The sequence below is a fragment of the Vidua macroura genome, chromosome Z, assembly GCF_024509145.1.
Source record: "Vidua macroura isolate BioBank_ID:100142 chromosome Z, ASM2450914v1, whole genome shotgun sequence".
In the NCBI taxonomy this organism is placed as follows: Eukaryota; Metazoa; Chordata; class Aves; order Passeriformes; family Viduidae; genus Vidua; species Vidua macroura.
In genome coordinates, this window is record NC_071611.1 from 29,531,718 (window position 1) to 29,546,616 (window position 14,899).

Below are 14,899 nucleotides of genomic sequence, written 5' to 3' on the forward strand. Positions count from 1 at the left end.
ATGGGGGGAGGCGCGGGGGGCGGCGGTGGCCGAGTAGGAGGAGGAGAAAAGAAGGAGGAGAAAAGACCGGAGGAGGAAGGACAGGCTGCAGAGAAGAGGAGGAGGCAGTACGGGAGGAAGAAGCGGCTTTGCTCCCGCGCCCGCTGCCGCACCACCCTCTCACCGCCCTCCCGCCGCCCGCGGGCGCAGTGCTCAGCCCCGCTCGGCCGCGGTCCTGAGCATCCGCTTCCGCCGCCTCCTCACGCCCCCGCGTCCCTGGTGTCTCGCAGCTAGAGGCAGCGCGGACTCGCCGCATCTCGCACGGTAAGGGCGATGCCCGTCCCCTCGGCGAGCGCAGCTCCGCGCGGGTGGGAAGGCTGGGAGCCGCTTCCGCGCAGCCCCCGGTCCGTGGAGCTCGGGGCCGGTGGGGCGCGTCGGGCCCCGGGCGGTGCGGCCGCGGTCCGAGCGGTGTCGGGAGGGGCCCGCGCCGCGGGTGGTGCAGAGTTGTCCTTGGGGCCCGAGCGAGCGGATCCGAGCCTGGGAGGGAGCGGGAGGTGGGCGTGGGGAGGGAGCGCGGCCCAGCCGGTGGGACCCGCGCTGTCCCACCGGCGGATAGGGGACCCCAGTGCTCGCGTCTGTGCATCCTCAGCCGGTGGTCTTCCCGGCTTTCCCCGTCTCCACGACGGGATTTGCCTGGTGTGAGTTTGGCCGTACACTGGTTTGGTCGTCGGTTGTAGAGAGAAAATAAGGTAGCGAGAGCAGGTCCTGATCTTGCCATTCATTTAATGCTGTATTTTAAACCTGGTTTGCTTGGAGAACTGGATAAGGTTGTGCCCTTTCAAATCAAAATGGTTGAAGGAAAAATAACTTGAAAAGTTGTGACTAAAATTGTCCTCCAAGTTATATAACTCCCAGATGATGCTGAATGGAAATCAGACTGAGCCAGTAGTGTCACTAGTCACAAGTATGCACTGAGGTCACGGTGTTCCAGTTCTTTGTCCAAAGTGACAATAAACTGCTCATAGCACCATGTCACACCATAGAACACCTTTTATGAAAGGATAACACCATGTCACACCATAGAACACCTTTTATGAAAGGATAATAGCATGTCACACCATTGAACACCTTTTATGAAAGGATAATACCATGCCACATCATAGAACACCTTTTATTAAAGGATAATAGCGTAGAACACCTTTTATGAAAGGATAACACCATGTCACATCATAGAACACCTTTTATTAAAGGATAATAGTATGTCACACCAGAGAACACCTTTTATAAAAGGATAACACTGTGTCACACCATAGACCATCTTACATTGAAGGATAACACTGCACATGTCACACTGTAGAACATCTTTTATTGAAGGATAACACCATATCAGACCACAGAACATCTTTTATCAAAGGGTAACACCAAGTGATATCATAAAACAACTTCTACTGAAGTATTTTTCTTTATGTCATTATATTTATCACAGTAGCTTTTTAATTGATTTTGACTTCAGCATATGCTCCTACTTGCAAGTGTATATGTAAATAAAGTGCAAACCATTAAAAGAAACCTATAAAGGAAAAATAAGTTGCTAAGTTATTTTAGCCCTGGTGAACTGGAATGAACTGGAGGGAATATGTGCTTTTCTGTTGATAGTTAGACTACATGATTGTAGCAGTTTTCCCTAATCTATGCAAATTCACCACTTTTTTCAACACATTGTGTTATTGGGCTTTCTGGCAACAGATTAGGTTTTATGTATTGTGTGTACTTGTTACTGAGGTTACTAGGAGGTTGGAATACTTTAGGGATTAATTTTCTAAAATAAGAGATTCTGTTGTTTTTAAGACAGAAAACAATTTCAATATGTCATCAGTCAAGCGCTTGGTTTATGCAGTCATCCATTTCTTGAGAGAACAGAGTCAGATGGATACTTTCACTCCAGATGAACAAGAAAGCTTGGAAGGTAAGCAACAAATGTGCTTTCATGTATTTTTATTTATATGTATATATACATAAATATGTGTGTGTGTATGTATATAATACCTGCACAGATGTTAAACTCCTTTATGTATAATATCACAGAAAGTAACTGGAATGACGTAAATGCCACCAAATATTATATGCAAATAAGATCATGATCCTAATGTTTCTGAGATTATTAATTGTAAGACATCTCTCATTTATAAAGTATTATAAAGCTACAAATTTGTAGTGCCTTAATTTGAGCAACAGGTACTTTAAAACACATAAGTTGCAGAGGTCTTTCCCAATCTGAACAATTCTATGATTCTAAGTTAAGCAGTGCTGTAATGCAGACAGTGGTAATGACTTGTGTATATATACCACAAATTTCTGCTGCTTCTTTCTTTTATGTTTGCTTTCTTTCTTCATTTCATTTCTGTTAGTAGCTCTGCTGCTTACAGGGGAAGTAAAACAATTACTATATTTGTTTTGGTTTATGAGAAGAACTGTTTCCTACTTTCAAGGATTCTGTGTTATTTGTGAGGAAAAAGACATCCTAAGAAAATAAGATAAATGCTTTGCTTTTCTTTTTCACTTGAGTATGGCTCCAAAGATTATGTGGTAGTTGATATTTTCAGTAGTGTGTATCTTCTACTATACACCCAAGTGCATCTATCTGTAGACATATTCTCTCTGTATTTCTCTATTGACAGATACTCATTAGGTCTTTGTAACCTTGTAGTATTTGATATTCTCCTTCATACTTCTCTTATTCCTTTTTCCTAATTACCGGAGATTTCAGGTCAGGTAGTATCAGAATGTGGAATTGAGAGAAGACTTAAGTCTTAATGCTGCAGTAAGTTTCTCATAGCATCTTTTAAAAAGATCTCTCTACTGTTTCAAGCAGTCTTCGGTTGTGTCCGTCAGCCAGAGGAGGAATTTGGAGGGAGAAGTCTAGGACCAGCAGTGCAGCTGATCACTGAGTTCTGTGAAATCTTAGGCATGGAGAGACTTTGCTGAGATGCAAAGCAAGTCCTGCTTCTCAGAGGCATAAATTAAAAGATAAACCTGGAGTGTACTTCCTTCTATTATCTATTGCTTGTCCAGTGTAGTTGTTCATCAAAGTAAACAAGAAAGAAAGCTTTGTGTCATTATATTCAAAGAATAGTCGCAAAGGAATAAAAGCCGAAAGATTTAGTTTTACATCAGAATCTGGGGCATTTTGTACATTTGAAAAGCAGCAGCCATCAACAAATTTAACCTGTGTCAGATTTTGATGATGTTCATCTGATGAAAGAAAACAATGTTTTTGGAAGTCATATATAATAGAGATGAAGAGATTTACTTTTGCTTTTATAATGAAACTGGTAAACATTGGGCTATGGTTGAAAATTTACCTGATAACATGTCTTAGAGCAGCCTTAGCCAATGTGTTTATGAAAGAATAAATTTTAGAATTCAGTTTTCTAAATAAAAGATATTACAAAATCTCAGTTGTGCTTAAAACCCAATGCAAAATTTACCATTTTAATATAGATCTGAAATCCTATTTTTAGATTTGTGCTCTGCCACAAGCATGGTACCATATGTTATGTGTTAGAGGATAAGAGGCAGGCATTCTGCCTCATAAATAGACTCATTTTAGTTGTGCAAGATATCTTTAGTGCATGTACAGTAGCAGTAGCCAAGTCTTACTCACTGAAGTATTTAATGTTAGGTGGAGACATAAGCGATGAAAAGAATTGACTGATAGTTTTTGTTGGTACCTTATGTACCTACTTGGTGTCTGTGAAAAGACAAAACACTGTATGATTAAGTGACTGTTCCAAAAAGTAATTCAAACAGTTCTCATTTTCCATAAAAGAACAAAAAAAGAGATAGAACATCACAAAAAAAAAAAAAAATTGAGCCTTTCTAAAATACAAGTCTAGGATGAATTCATACTCAAGGATAACCTGCATACTGCATGTTTGAATTATATAGAAATGTCAACGAGAGTGTGAATTTCCTTTAGGAGTTTTGTACTTGCTTGATGAATAAAAATGCCTTATTTTGAGAAACCAGAGTAATTGGAAGGTAGACCAGAGAAATATATTCTCCCAGCATCTAGAGCAGTGATACAGATCCCCGGTGCTTAGTGCTCAACTCTTTTGTATGAACTAGAAACTTCCCTTTTTCCAAGTTTTATTTTAGACTGTGTTTAAATTGCAGTTATTTCTCTTTCCTGTTTACAGGGTAGGGATTTTTTTCTCTCCGTCGCTCTCTCTTTCTTTCTTCTTTTCAGCACCTATTTATTTGGGATTAAAACAAAAGCTCTCTACAACATACCCAAGGCTGTGATTTTCTTCTTACTTCTATGATTGATATACCACAACTGTTTTCTGTAAAGCAGTGTTTCCAAAACAGGAAGGCAGTGGATGAATGTAATACTTGACACGGGTAAGATTATGTGTAAGATGAAGCAAGATGACAGCAAGTACTAAGGGGGCCTCAGCAGCCCAATTAATGCTCATTATTCAGCCTGCATGTTGGCTGTGATGCCTTCGTGTTGCTTGGTGATGCAGGCTTGTGTTTGGGCAGCAGAAGTCCTGGAGCTTTGTGGCACTGGGTTCCAGCATAGCCCATTCCTGGCATTGTCAAATAATGGGTGTTTGTGTGAGCCCCAGCTGTTCAGCTGGGAAGTGGTTTGCAAGGTGGTCACTTCAAGCTTCAGCCACCACCTAGGTAGATGCTAGGTGGGAGAACAGATAACTTTGACCTTTGATATCAGACCTAGGAAAAATCTTAGGTGAATAGCTCACATGGTGCATCAAGTCTTTCCCTGATAATATTGAGCTTGCAGCATTTGACAGTGCCTCACTTGGATAAATGGGATAGCAAGGTGCTGGCAGTCTGACCTCCTGAGAAACTTTTCAGGCAAAATCCAGGTTTCCACTTCTTTGACTTTACTGGAGTTGTGTTTTTGTGTAGTCTTAAAACGGGGTAGTTACTGACCTTGTCACAACTTACTATATTTTCTGATTTGAAATTGTTTCTGTTTAGCAATGTTTCTATATGGGTTTCTGTTGTTGGCTTGCATTTAGCCAATGGTTATTCTAACCTATTGAGTCATCCTATAAGAGGTCTTAATTTCATCTATATATATCTCATATACTATATGTGATAGAAGGATTTTAAATTCCATTTTCCACTTAAAGGAGAAATATGGGAATTCACAGCACCAACTAATTATTTGATGAAAACACTGAGGAGTAATAATACTATAGTCAGAATACTTTTGTTTACGCATAATGTGCACTGCTGCATTTTGTGAAGCTCTTCTATATCATAGAGATTTGGTGTCATAGATTTGATGCCTTAAGGGATCATAAGGGATGGGGGTGTAATTTAAATTTATGCAAAACTGCAAATGAGGAAAGGCATATGGAAAAGGGAGTGCCTTTCAGTAAAAATAAACTGGCAGCGAAAATTAGTAAGTAAACTATTGCAAGTGGCTTCCTATTAAGTCATATAAGGAAAAATTATATGTGTTATTTCACTGATTTTACAATCAGCCTAGTAATAAAAAGTAGTACTATTAAAGGTTTATATATATTTCAAAATTCAGCATAATCTGTATTTACAAGAATTAAGTTTTTCACATAGCAGGAGACAAATGAGTTTAACCCAAATCCTTCCGTGCTCTTACTGGGTGATTTAGGACCTGGTCAATTGCTTTACAGATTGTAGGAGCAACTTGTATAATGCATATTTAGCAGTGTATTCAATTGTTACATGCTATCAACTTTAAATTTGTGTCATGCCATACTGTTTATAAGAAATTTCTATGGTATAATTTTCTAAAAAAAATTACATCTTCCAGGTTTTACAATCTGTTTTACAAATCTCTTCCCCCTCCCCCCAACCCCTTCCTGCCAGCTGTGACATGGAAGATAAAAACTGGCCTTATAGTTGTTAACATTTGGTAATTTTACTTTTCTAATTTTGGATCAGTGTTCAGTTTCATTGTAATGCAAATAATAATTCAAATTATATTTATTACATTAACATTGGATTGAGGGTAAGTTTAAATACTGAGAATCTGCTTTTACTGATACTTAATTTGAATTCAGATACTCCTGGTTGTCCATAATCTGTGTTAAAACAGCCATTTTTCTGTTCAACCTAGGCTTTACAAAGACCCTTCTTTGCTCCTCCTCAGTTTTCAGTCTAAAACATTTAGATTATATATGTTAATAAAAACATTGTATTCGGTTCTTAAGATTATAAGGGAAATAATTATATCATTTGCAATAGTTTAACTCTGTGTGTGTACATATATATATATATATATGTATGTATGTATACACACTGCCACTGATCTTCTTTTGTCTAAAAATATGAACATATTTAAAACTTCAGCTAGGGATATGGCTATTCATTTTTAGGTTTACTGTGAATATATTTGCATTATTGCAGGTTAATCCTTACATACAGAACACATGAAAGGATATTGCAGATATATTGTTTATAGGACAAAGTTTTGTGATTAATGCAGCATTTGATTAATTAAGTATCTTCAATTAAATATATTTTTTCAAAAAAATATAAGATTAATAAGTATCTTGCCTTTATTCTGTACAGTAAACATGACCCGTTTTCTTCCAGCTGTTATGGCACACAAATATATGCCAGTTGTGTGCTTTGAGGTGGAGTGTGTGACACATGGACATTCCTAGTCTTACTATGAGTTGTGGTGCTTTTCTTAAATCACTGTATTTTCATATTTTAAAAAAACTTTAAAAGACTGAAAGAAATTATATTAAATTTTAAATTAGTTTAAATATAATGGCCAAACTATATGTGGATTGTGAATATCTTAGATCTTTTTCAGCAAGCTCATTCTGTGGGGATCAGGTATCCTCTCTTTATTTTTTTATTTTCCAAGGAGCTGCTTTTACTAGTTGAATAAGGAAGTGAGTCAGAGCTTTATAAATAAATTAGTGGAATTATGCTTATATTGAGAAACTGGTGACCTATGTTATTATTTTTTTTTTCCTGTAAGTTGCAATTCAGTGTCTGGAGACTGTGTTTAAGATTACCCTGGAAGATTCTCATCTTGCATCCTCACAGCATTTGATAGAAATGTTCACAAATTCTATTCAAAAGGTAAGAATTTAATTTAGATTCTAGAGTTACTCTGCCAGTATGTGCTAAAGTTTCATATTGTATATGAATAAAACAATATTAAAGTGCTGTATAGGTCAAAATAAAACAATATTAAAGTGCTGTATAGGTCAACAGAAAACTTAAGGAAAATATAAAAAAAACCCCCTACATTTCCATAAAAGCTAGCATAATGTGAATCTTTGGGGGCAGTGGGAGGAATTAATTTCAGCTAGACAAGGAAAATTCCATATAGAAAATCACTAAAGAGTGGATGCTTCATTCTCACTTGAAGTTTTTTATTCTTCAGTTAAGCATTTTGCAATTCCAGAGATACGTGCCTGAGGTCGTTCGTAGTTTGCTGATATTTCTCTCTGCTTTCTGAAAGTTTTTGATAAAATCAGGGCTTATATATTAAAGGGAAAAAAAAAAATCTTGTTTTTTTTCCCCATACAGAATGACATGCTGCCTCTCTCATGTTCTTTACCAGAAGGCGTTGTAAAGGCTGACCAGCTGAAGGATGAAGGTTTGTAATAAAACCAGAAATAAAATGCCTTATGCTCTTATTATATTTTTGCATTATTGTGGGTAGTGATAGTATAGCAGCTGGGTACCACACACCCCACAAAAAAACTTCATCTTATAGATTCTCCAGTGACTGCTATGTCATAGGAGGGCTAGGTGATTTGTTCCATCCAGGAGAGGAGCAAAGAAAATAATGTTTATTCTCTTCCTGGCTCTGGAGGTTGCTTAAAATCTATGGGATAACATGTAAAGCTGGAAACACTCCTAAGTAGCAGAAGCTTTAAAGAATGAACAGCTATTGTTTGGCTGTTTGTGCATGGAATTGTTATACAAGTTTCTACTCTTATTGAAATGGGTATGTGATGTCAACCACTGGTAAAAAACTGACCCAACAGATGCCAATGGAAAAATTCTTGTGAACTTGCTAGGTTAATATTTCACATATGTGAAATTATTTGTGTGCTTTATAAAAATTGCAGACAAGCCAGTTGTTTATTTTCCCTTTGGCAGCTGTTATTACTGTTCTGTGAGAAAGAGCAGCTGTACCATAGAAGTCACTAATGCCACTTAAGACGGAATCCATATTATTTCCCCTCAAAAAGAAGAGGAGGGAAATTAAAAAAAGCATGTAGCACTGGTAGCTGTTATGAATTGTTATGGATTGATGCTTTATGAATCACATTGTTTATGACCTGTTAGATTTTCAGATAGTTGAGTTTTATAGGAAAAATAAGTAAACTTCTAATTGCAAGGCAGATATAATCCTCTCAAAATTTCCATAATGTGGAAGAAATGCTACTGTTTTTCAAAACTAATTCCATGTCTCTCTTACCTTAAAATTGCTAATTTGTAATCATAAATACAGTCTACTGCATATAATATAATATAATATAATATAATATAATATAATATAATATAATATAATATAATATAATATAATATAATATAATATAATATAATATAATATAATATAATATAATATAATATAATAATAAATGCAGAGCTACTGGCTCTGAAATAAGTGTTCCTAATTGTTGGAGTTGCTCATTAGCTCTTAAATTCTGAATATGAGAGCTCAAACGTGGTTAGGTCACAAGTGAAAATGTGTTAAGTCATTTGTAACCTACCTGCTGTGTAAGCTGTCTTTTTGTTTTGCTGTTACTACCAACTCATGGAACGTGAAGAATACCTCATGGTCTCAGTACTGAACTGTAGGAATAGTGAGCACTTTGCAGGTGTGGGTGTTGTAGCTCTTTTAAATCTGTGACTTTGGTCTTTCACAGTCCACAAGGGTCTGTGAAATAGACTGAGGAAATGAAATTAGTATGTGCTATATGTTAGTCTTCTTGTGGTTTTACCAAAGTAATTCCACAGCTCTACTGAAAAAAAACCTGGAAGGGTCTATACTTGGTAACAAAGGACCAATTAGAGTGTCATCTGTCAGGGGCATTAGTAAGCAGTTTTGAACTGCTTGAAATGCCTCTGGTAATTTCCCATAATAAAATTAAAACTTTGTGTCCTGCTTTCTCTGTTGTTCTGATCCTCCACATGTTCACACACATATTATCTATCACCACTATCATGCTTTTCAGTTACAAGTATTTTCTAGCCTGAGTTAGGAAATAAATTAGATAACTTGGGGAAGTCTATCTGATGTTTTTCTTGTATAATATCATAATCCTATAACTGTGATTTCCTCATTTCTATCTGTATGCCCTTACCAATGGAGTAACTTCCCGCACCTTTGTGGCCAGCAGCCTGCTCCTCCTCTGCTTTCCAACCAGCCCTAATCTTTGTAGATTTTCACTAATGAATGGCAAAACAAAATCAGGGAACTGAATTTTCTTTCTTGGTAACCAGGAAGTAATATACACTTCAGACTACTCAATACTTGAATTTACTCTCCTAACCTTGTATATCATTTGACACTTTAGCTTAGTGTAAGCTGTGTAACAGCACAGATTATGTGCAGGTTTGTATAATGTAATGGTGGCCTGATTGTAAGAAGATCTGTGTTTTATTACCACAGCATAATTATAACAATAGGTAGTATTTACAGTATAGAGGACACACATTCGGGAGTATAACCATTTGTGTAATTTTTTTGTCTTAAGAATTTTGTGTGACATTAGAATAATACAGTTGCTTTTCCTTATCTCAGCAGAATTAGTAGATTTAGCTATTTTTCTGTTTTCCTTTAGCAAGGTTACAGCTGGAGAGAAAGATAACAAGAAGGGTATGCACTGATACAATCTCCAACTTAGCCTTGTACCCTGGGTCATATTCTGACCAGTATCAGAAATTCTAACGTTGATACACATTGATGGCATTTTTGTTTTAAAGGAACACTAACTGCTGCAATCTTGCTGAGTGCAGCTAGCTTGCAAGGCTTTTTTGTCTGACAACATAATTTAGTGTACAGATCTTTACCTTAGAACAAAGGAAACGGAATAAACAGTGGGCCTCTAGAAACAAGAAAGATATTGTTACATTCTGCGTGTATTTTGAAGGTATATATGCAAGTACAGTTTGTTTGAGTTCTCACTGGAAGGGACTGCTTACTATAATTACAGTCTAGTATAGCAGTATTAGAGGATGTGATTTTGTACTACTTAGATGATACTTTGTTACTTAAATCTGGTTTTGTTCACTAAGCTCTTTGTGTTCACAAATAAATGCAAGTACAGTTTTTTCAGTCAGTGCAAGCACTGAGGGCTTGCTCCACAGTCTTGTTTTCTCTCAGAGATAAACTGTTGCACTGGCCGAAATTTTCTAGCCTTTGCTTACGCAGTTACCTACATCAGTAGTAACTTATTGACCTATCCCTTGACTTGTTTATTTTAGGAGAAGGTTTAAATACTTGGCTGAAATACAAGAAGTCAGTGGAAGTCTGTAATTTTCCTGACCATTTCTTGACACTTCTAGGAAATCAAGGCTTCTGTTAGGATCTAGCTGGCCAAAAATTGATTGTAGCAGGACCACAGACAAGTTTGGGCACTGAACTATGGTTTTTTACTACTGTGTCATCAGGAAAGAGAGAAACAACCAGGACTGCCTTGTGTTGGGGACAAAAGAATGCGTAAGGTGCCTTTTGCTTTGAAAGACCTTAGTCCAGAATTTTCTGTCCATAAAGAAGTTGCATAAATGTTTCTGGGTTTTTTTCCACTGGACTTAAAATATATAAAATGTGAAACTTTGTTACAAAGCAGAAGTTCTAAGCTTCCTTGGTGAGAAATTTTACCTCTGAATCCTGTTAGATTGCTTACGCTATACATACTTTTCATTATCTTAATGAGTTAATTATTTAGTATAATGAAAATGGGGCTTATGTGCTTAGTTTTACTTTTGTTTGATTTTTTGGTGTTATTTAGATAGTTACTAGCAAGTCGTTGGGACATATAAGAAAATAAGATTAAAAAATTAACATAGTATATTGGGCTTGCAAAGATAGTTTACTAGAGTGGAACTGCAATTACAATGACACTTCTCAGTGAAGTGATCTTTCCTTAACAGAAAAAACTAGCTGGAAAGTCTGAAATATCAAGATGAAAAGAGGAAGATTTCTGTGTTGTACTGCAATGCACATAATAAACTTCACAGACATAATAGTATTTTTTTTTGCATTATTCCATGACTTTTCTGTTTAAAAGAATGTATCTCAAAAAAGTGCAGTCATAACTCATTTCTATAAATGCTAAAAGGTAGCTTCTCTGTTTCTTTCATAAAGAGCTGTCTCATCTAACTAAATACTGTCTCATGTAATTACTTAAGAACTTTTTATAATTCATTTCAGGTAATAATCATATGAAGGAAGAAAATTATGGTGCTGCAGTGGATTGTTACACTAGGGCTATAGAACTGGATCCAAACAATGCAGTCTATTACTGCAACAGGTAAACCCAAAATGATACACACCTTTCATTCCTGGACTTTGTTAACATTATTTTAAAAATAAATTGTGAAGCAGGTTAAAGGCTAGAAACCCCTCTATTTAGAAATCTGATGTTAGATTTGTAAAATTAGAGTGAAAGTGAGCTCATTCAGCATATCTGGATCAGTTAAAATGGGCTTTAAAATGACTTACAACTCTTAAGATAAGGTATTGTATGTGTAAAGTTGTCTATATTAAATCATAACGTAGGCTGTGATTTCTAGCTTGCTGAGAGTAGTAAAAGCCTTTTTCTCTGGTGTTCTAGTGACTCAGCTGCTCTCTCTATCTCCTCAAGTACTAGCTACCTCTGGCAAAAAAAAAATCATTAATGCAGGAATACCATTTTGGAGATTTCAAGCATTTTGTAAATTGTCAGTATTTTCATGTGTGACCTGTTGAAAAATAACAATGCTGCTGTTAGTTTTCTTATCTAATCTCTTCTTTACCGTCATGAATGAAGAAGACATAGTGATTTGTCAGCAGGTGAGCTTGGAAGGGCATGTTAACCTAGTCACTGCTGTCTGCTCTTGCGGAACACTGATTGGAAGAGCAGCCAAAGAGCAAAGGCAGTCCTGACTCTAGGCTCTACCGGAATGAGCCCACCTCTAGAGTGCCTCCACTATTCATTTAAGGATATAGGATATATTAAGTGCTGTCAATCTGGCCTTGTGGCACTGCACCCACTGGATTATGCTATTTTTTAAGCTCTGCATCCATTGCTCAAGCGTTTAGTTTGTGATAAATACAAATGAAAGATTCAGCGTTTAAAAGGCAAGTTTAAAGAGAAAGGAAATTACGCAGTTTGTTAACGTTTTACATATTTAGGATGGCAGTTGAAAAGTGTAAATCATCTATATTCCTTGTGAAAACTGATCACGAGTCACTTTACATACAAAATGGAAATATCAGACCAGATTCAAAAGCTTCCTAAAATCACTGGAAGTTTCTTCAGTATGGGCTAAAATGTCAAAGTTTTAATTAGCAAGAGCAGAAATAATTTTTGTGTTGCATCATCATATACCACATTTGTGAGAACCAAAATGAATCTCAGTGTCAGTCAGTACAGTATTGTATGTAATTATTTAAAAGAAAACAGGACTTGTTTGGAGTTTTGTGGATGATAGAGTATTTCAATAAGTATATACCTTATTCTTATCTTAAGCTTGTTTGGGAGCCATGGGGACACACGGCACTCAGTGGGATTGCCTTTTATCCACAGCAGTGCAAAAGAGAGTGGGCTGATATGCCCTCAAAATTTTAACTGGCCATGTAAAGCTTCTTGTGAACATGGAAAAATGTTTTCTGTTCAAATACATGTGAGAACAAGCGTTGCCCCCAGCTTTTATTTATAAAGCTTCACTGGCATCTGTGGAGTTGGACAACTGCTTAACAGCCCAAAACAGTTAAGTAGTCCCATTCAGAAGACATTTTAATCAAAGTCAGAAAAACCCATGCAATTTGGAGCTAATCACAGGACAAAGGATTCTTAATAAAATAGATATGCTTTATGCAATGAAAATATTGTAATTTCTACTACATTTTTTAACCAAGGAAAAATAAGAGTGGCTTGAAACCTTTCAAACTGGTGAAGTTTTGATTATTAATGTGTTTCATTTTAATTGTGTCACATTCATTTCATTTAATGTGCCCTTTTTAATTTGGTCAAGTCTTTAATCTTATTGTATTAATATCTGCAACATTCAGTATTTCTCCAATATAGAGATGTAATTTAGTAATGCAGAGGTTATTGAGAAATGTTATTGTGATTTACCTACAAGCTTGAGATGAGTTCTAAAATCCTGAGCAGGGAAAAATCACAGCATTCCTTTGAATGGCTGTAAAATGATGCTTCTTCTGGAAAACACCAATTACATAAAATATTTCTTCTTAAACAGTGATTTTATATAAACTACTACTTGATAGTTTCACTTCTTGTAATAGGTTTTATGATTTATTCTGTGCATAGTCATATGCTAGATCTTAGACAGTTCCTTAGAATTATTTGTCCTTTGTGTCCTCAGAGGTGAGTGCATGTTCTCCAAACTGTAGTCCAGCCACTTAGGCACATACTTAACTCATAATATTTGCTTGTCTTACTTAATTAAAGGAAGTTAAGCATAGCCAAAATAGTGAATGAAAAGTAAGATTAAATATTAGTAAAGTAAAGTAAGATTAAATAAGTCACAAAGATGTGAATATCTAGGCTTGGGGTTTGGTTGTTTTGGTTTGTTTTGGTTTTTGTGCATTTTTTTGGTTGGTTGGGGTTTTTTGACAAAGCTTTATTTCCTTACCATCTTTCTCTCAGGGCTGCTGCTCAAAGTAAGCTCAACAACTTCAGGGAAGCAATAAAGGACTGTGAGAGTGCCATAGCAATAGATCCAAAGTACAGCAAAGCATATGGAAGAATGGGGTAAGCTAATAGAAATTAGAGTAAACACTGAAGACCCATGTGTACATTACCATAGATTTTCTGAAATACATGGAACCAGGTTGTTTTATTCACTTACAGAACACTGTTGTTGTGTAAGTGTAGCAATTTTCTCAAGATGACTCTATCAGACTGTCAGCTCTTTTTATATGTGGTTGATACCAGCATTTTCATCAGATTTCATCAGTTTGCAGTTTTTTTCTTTCAATTCATCAACTTGCTGGATTTAGCTTAGGAAGTAATGATGGTTTTTTTTTTACCTCCTAACTATTTAAATGTAATCAAAATTCTGTAACACTGAATCTGTTAATGATGCTGTTAGAGAACAGCATCGGGGCTTCACACTAGCAAGAATTAAGCCTTAGTTTTTCTGTTCAATAGCTCTTTGGAAACAGATATTTAGCAAGAATAAGCTATGTCTCTTTAGCAGGTTTTCTCAGCAATGTCTGAGAGATTAACTGTATAGCTTCTTGAGGGTGGTTTTAAGTGTTACCTGAAAACAATGTCAGGAATGCTCTACCAACAGGCTGTTGGTTTGAGTGAAGGGCGATTCTTCCATGATGTACAGCTTTGCATTTTCAATAATCAAGCACACTGTAGTAGTGGACTTAATGCTGCATATGTCTTTTGAGGTTATATTTATATCAGTAAATTAAAAAATGCTTGGGATTGTTTGTTGATTATTATTGATTGTTATTTGGCATAGGCTGAATGAGGAAACCATGCTTGTTTAGTAATAAGTGAAAATCCCACCCCCATGCCCCCAGTCTAGAAAACACCTTCTCAACAAAAAGTCCTTAAGAAAAAGATATACTCTCTAACTGCATTATGGAGACTTACCAGTTTTTCTCAGAATCTGACAGAAAATCTTTGTATGTCACAGAAAGATGCAGAAATGCCACAAATATACACAGATGGGAGCCATT

At 36.4% G+C, this 14,899-nt stretch overlaps 1 protein-coding gene across 1 annotated transcript in view; it reads left to right on the forward strand.

The window, feature by feature from the left end:
• Window positions 1-14,899, forward strand: part of SGTB (small glutamine rich tetratricopeptide repeat co-chaperone beta) — a 24,680-nt gene continuing 9,781 nt past the window's right edge. Inside the window, 7 exon segments of the mRNA XM_054003712.1 lie at window positions 1-106; window positions 109-303; window positions 1,832-1,945; window positions 6,989-7,092; window positions 7,546-7,615; window positions 11,408-11,507; window positions 13,851-13,955. Coding sequence (XP_053859687.1) covers window positions 1-106; window positions 109-303; window positions 1,832-1,945; window positions 6,989-7,092; window positions 7,546-7,615; window positions 11,408-11,507; window positions 13,851-13,955 — 794 coding nt within the window.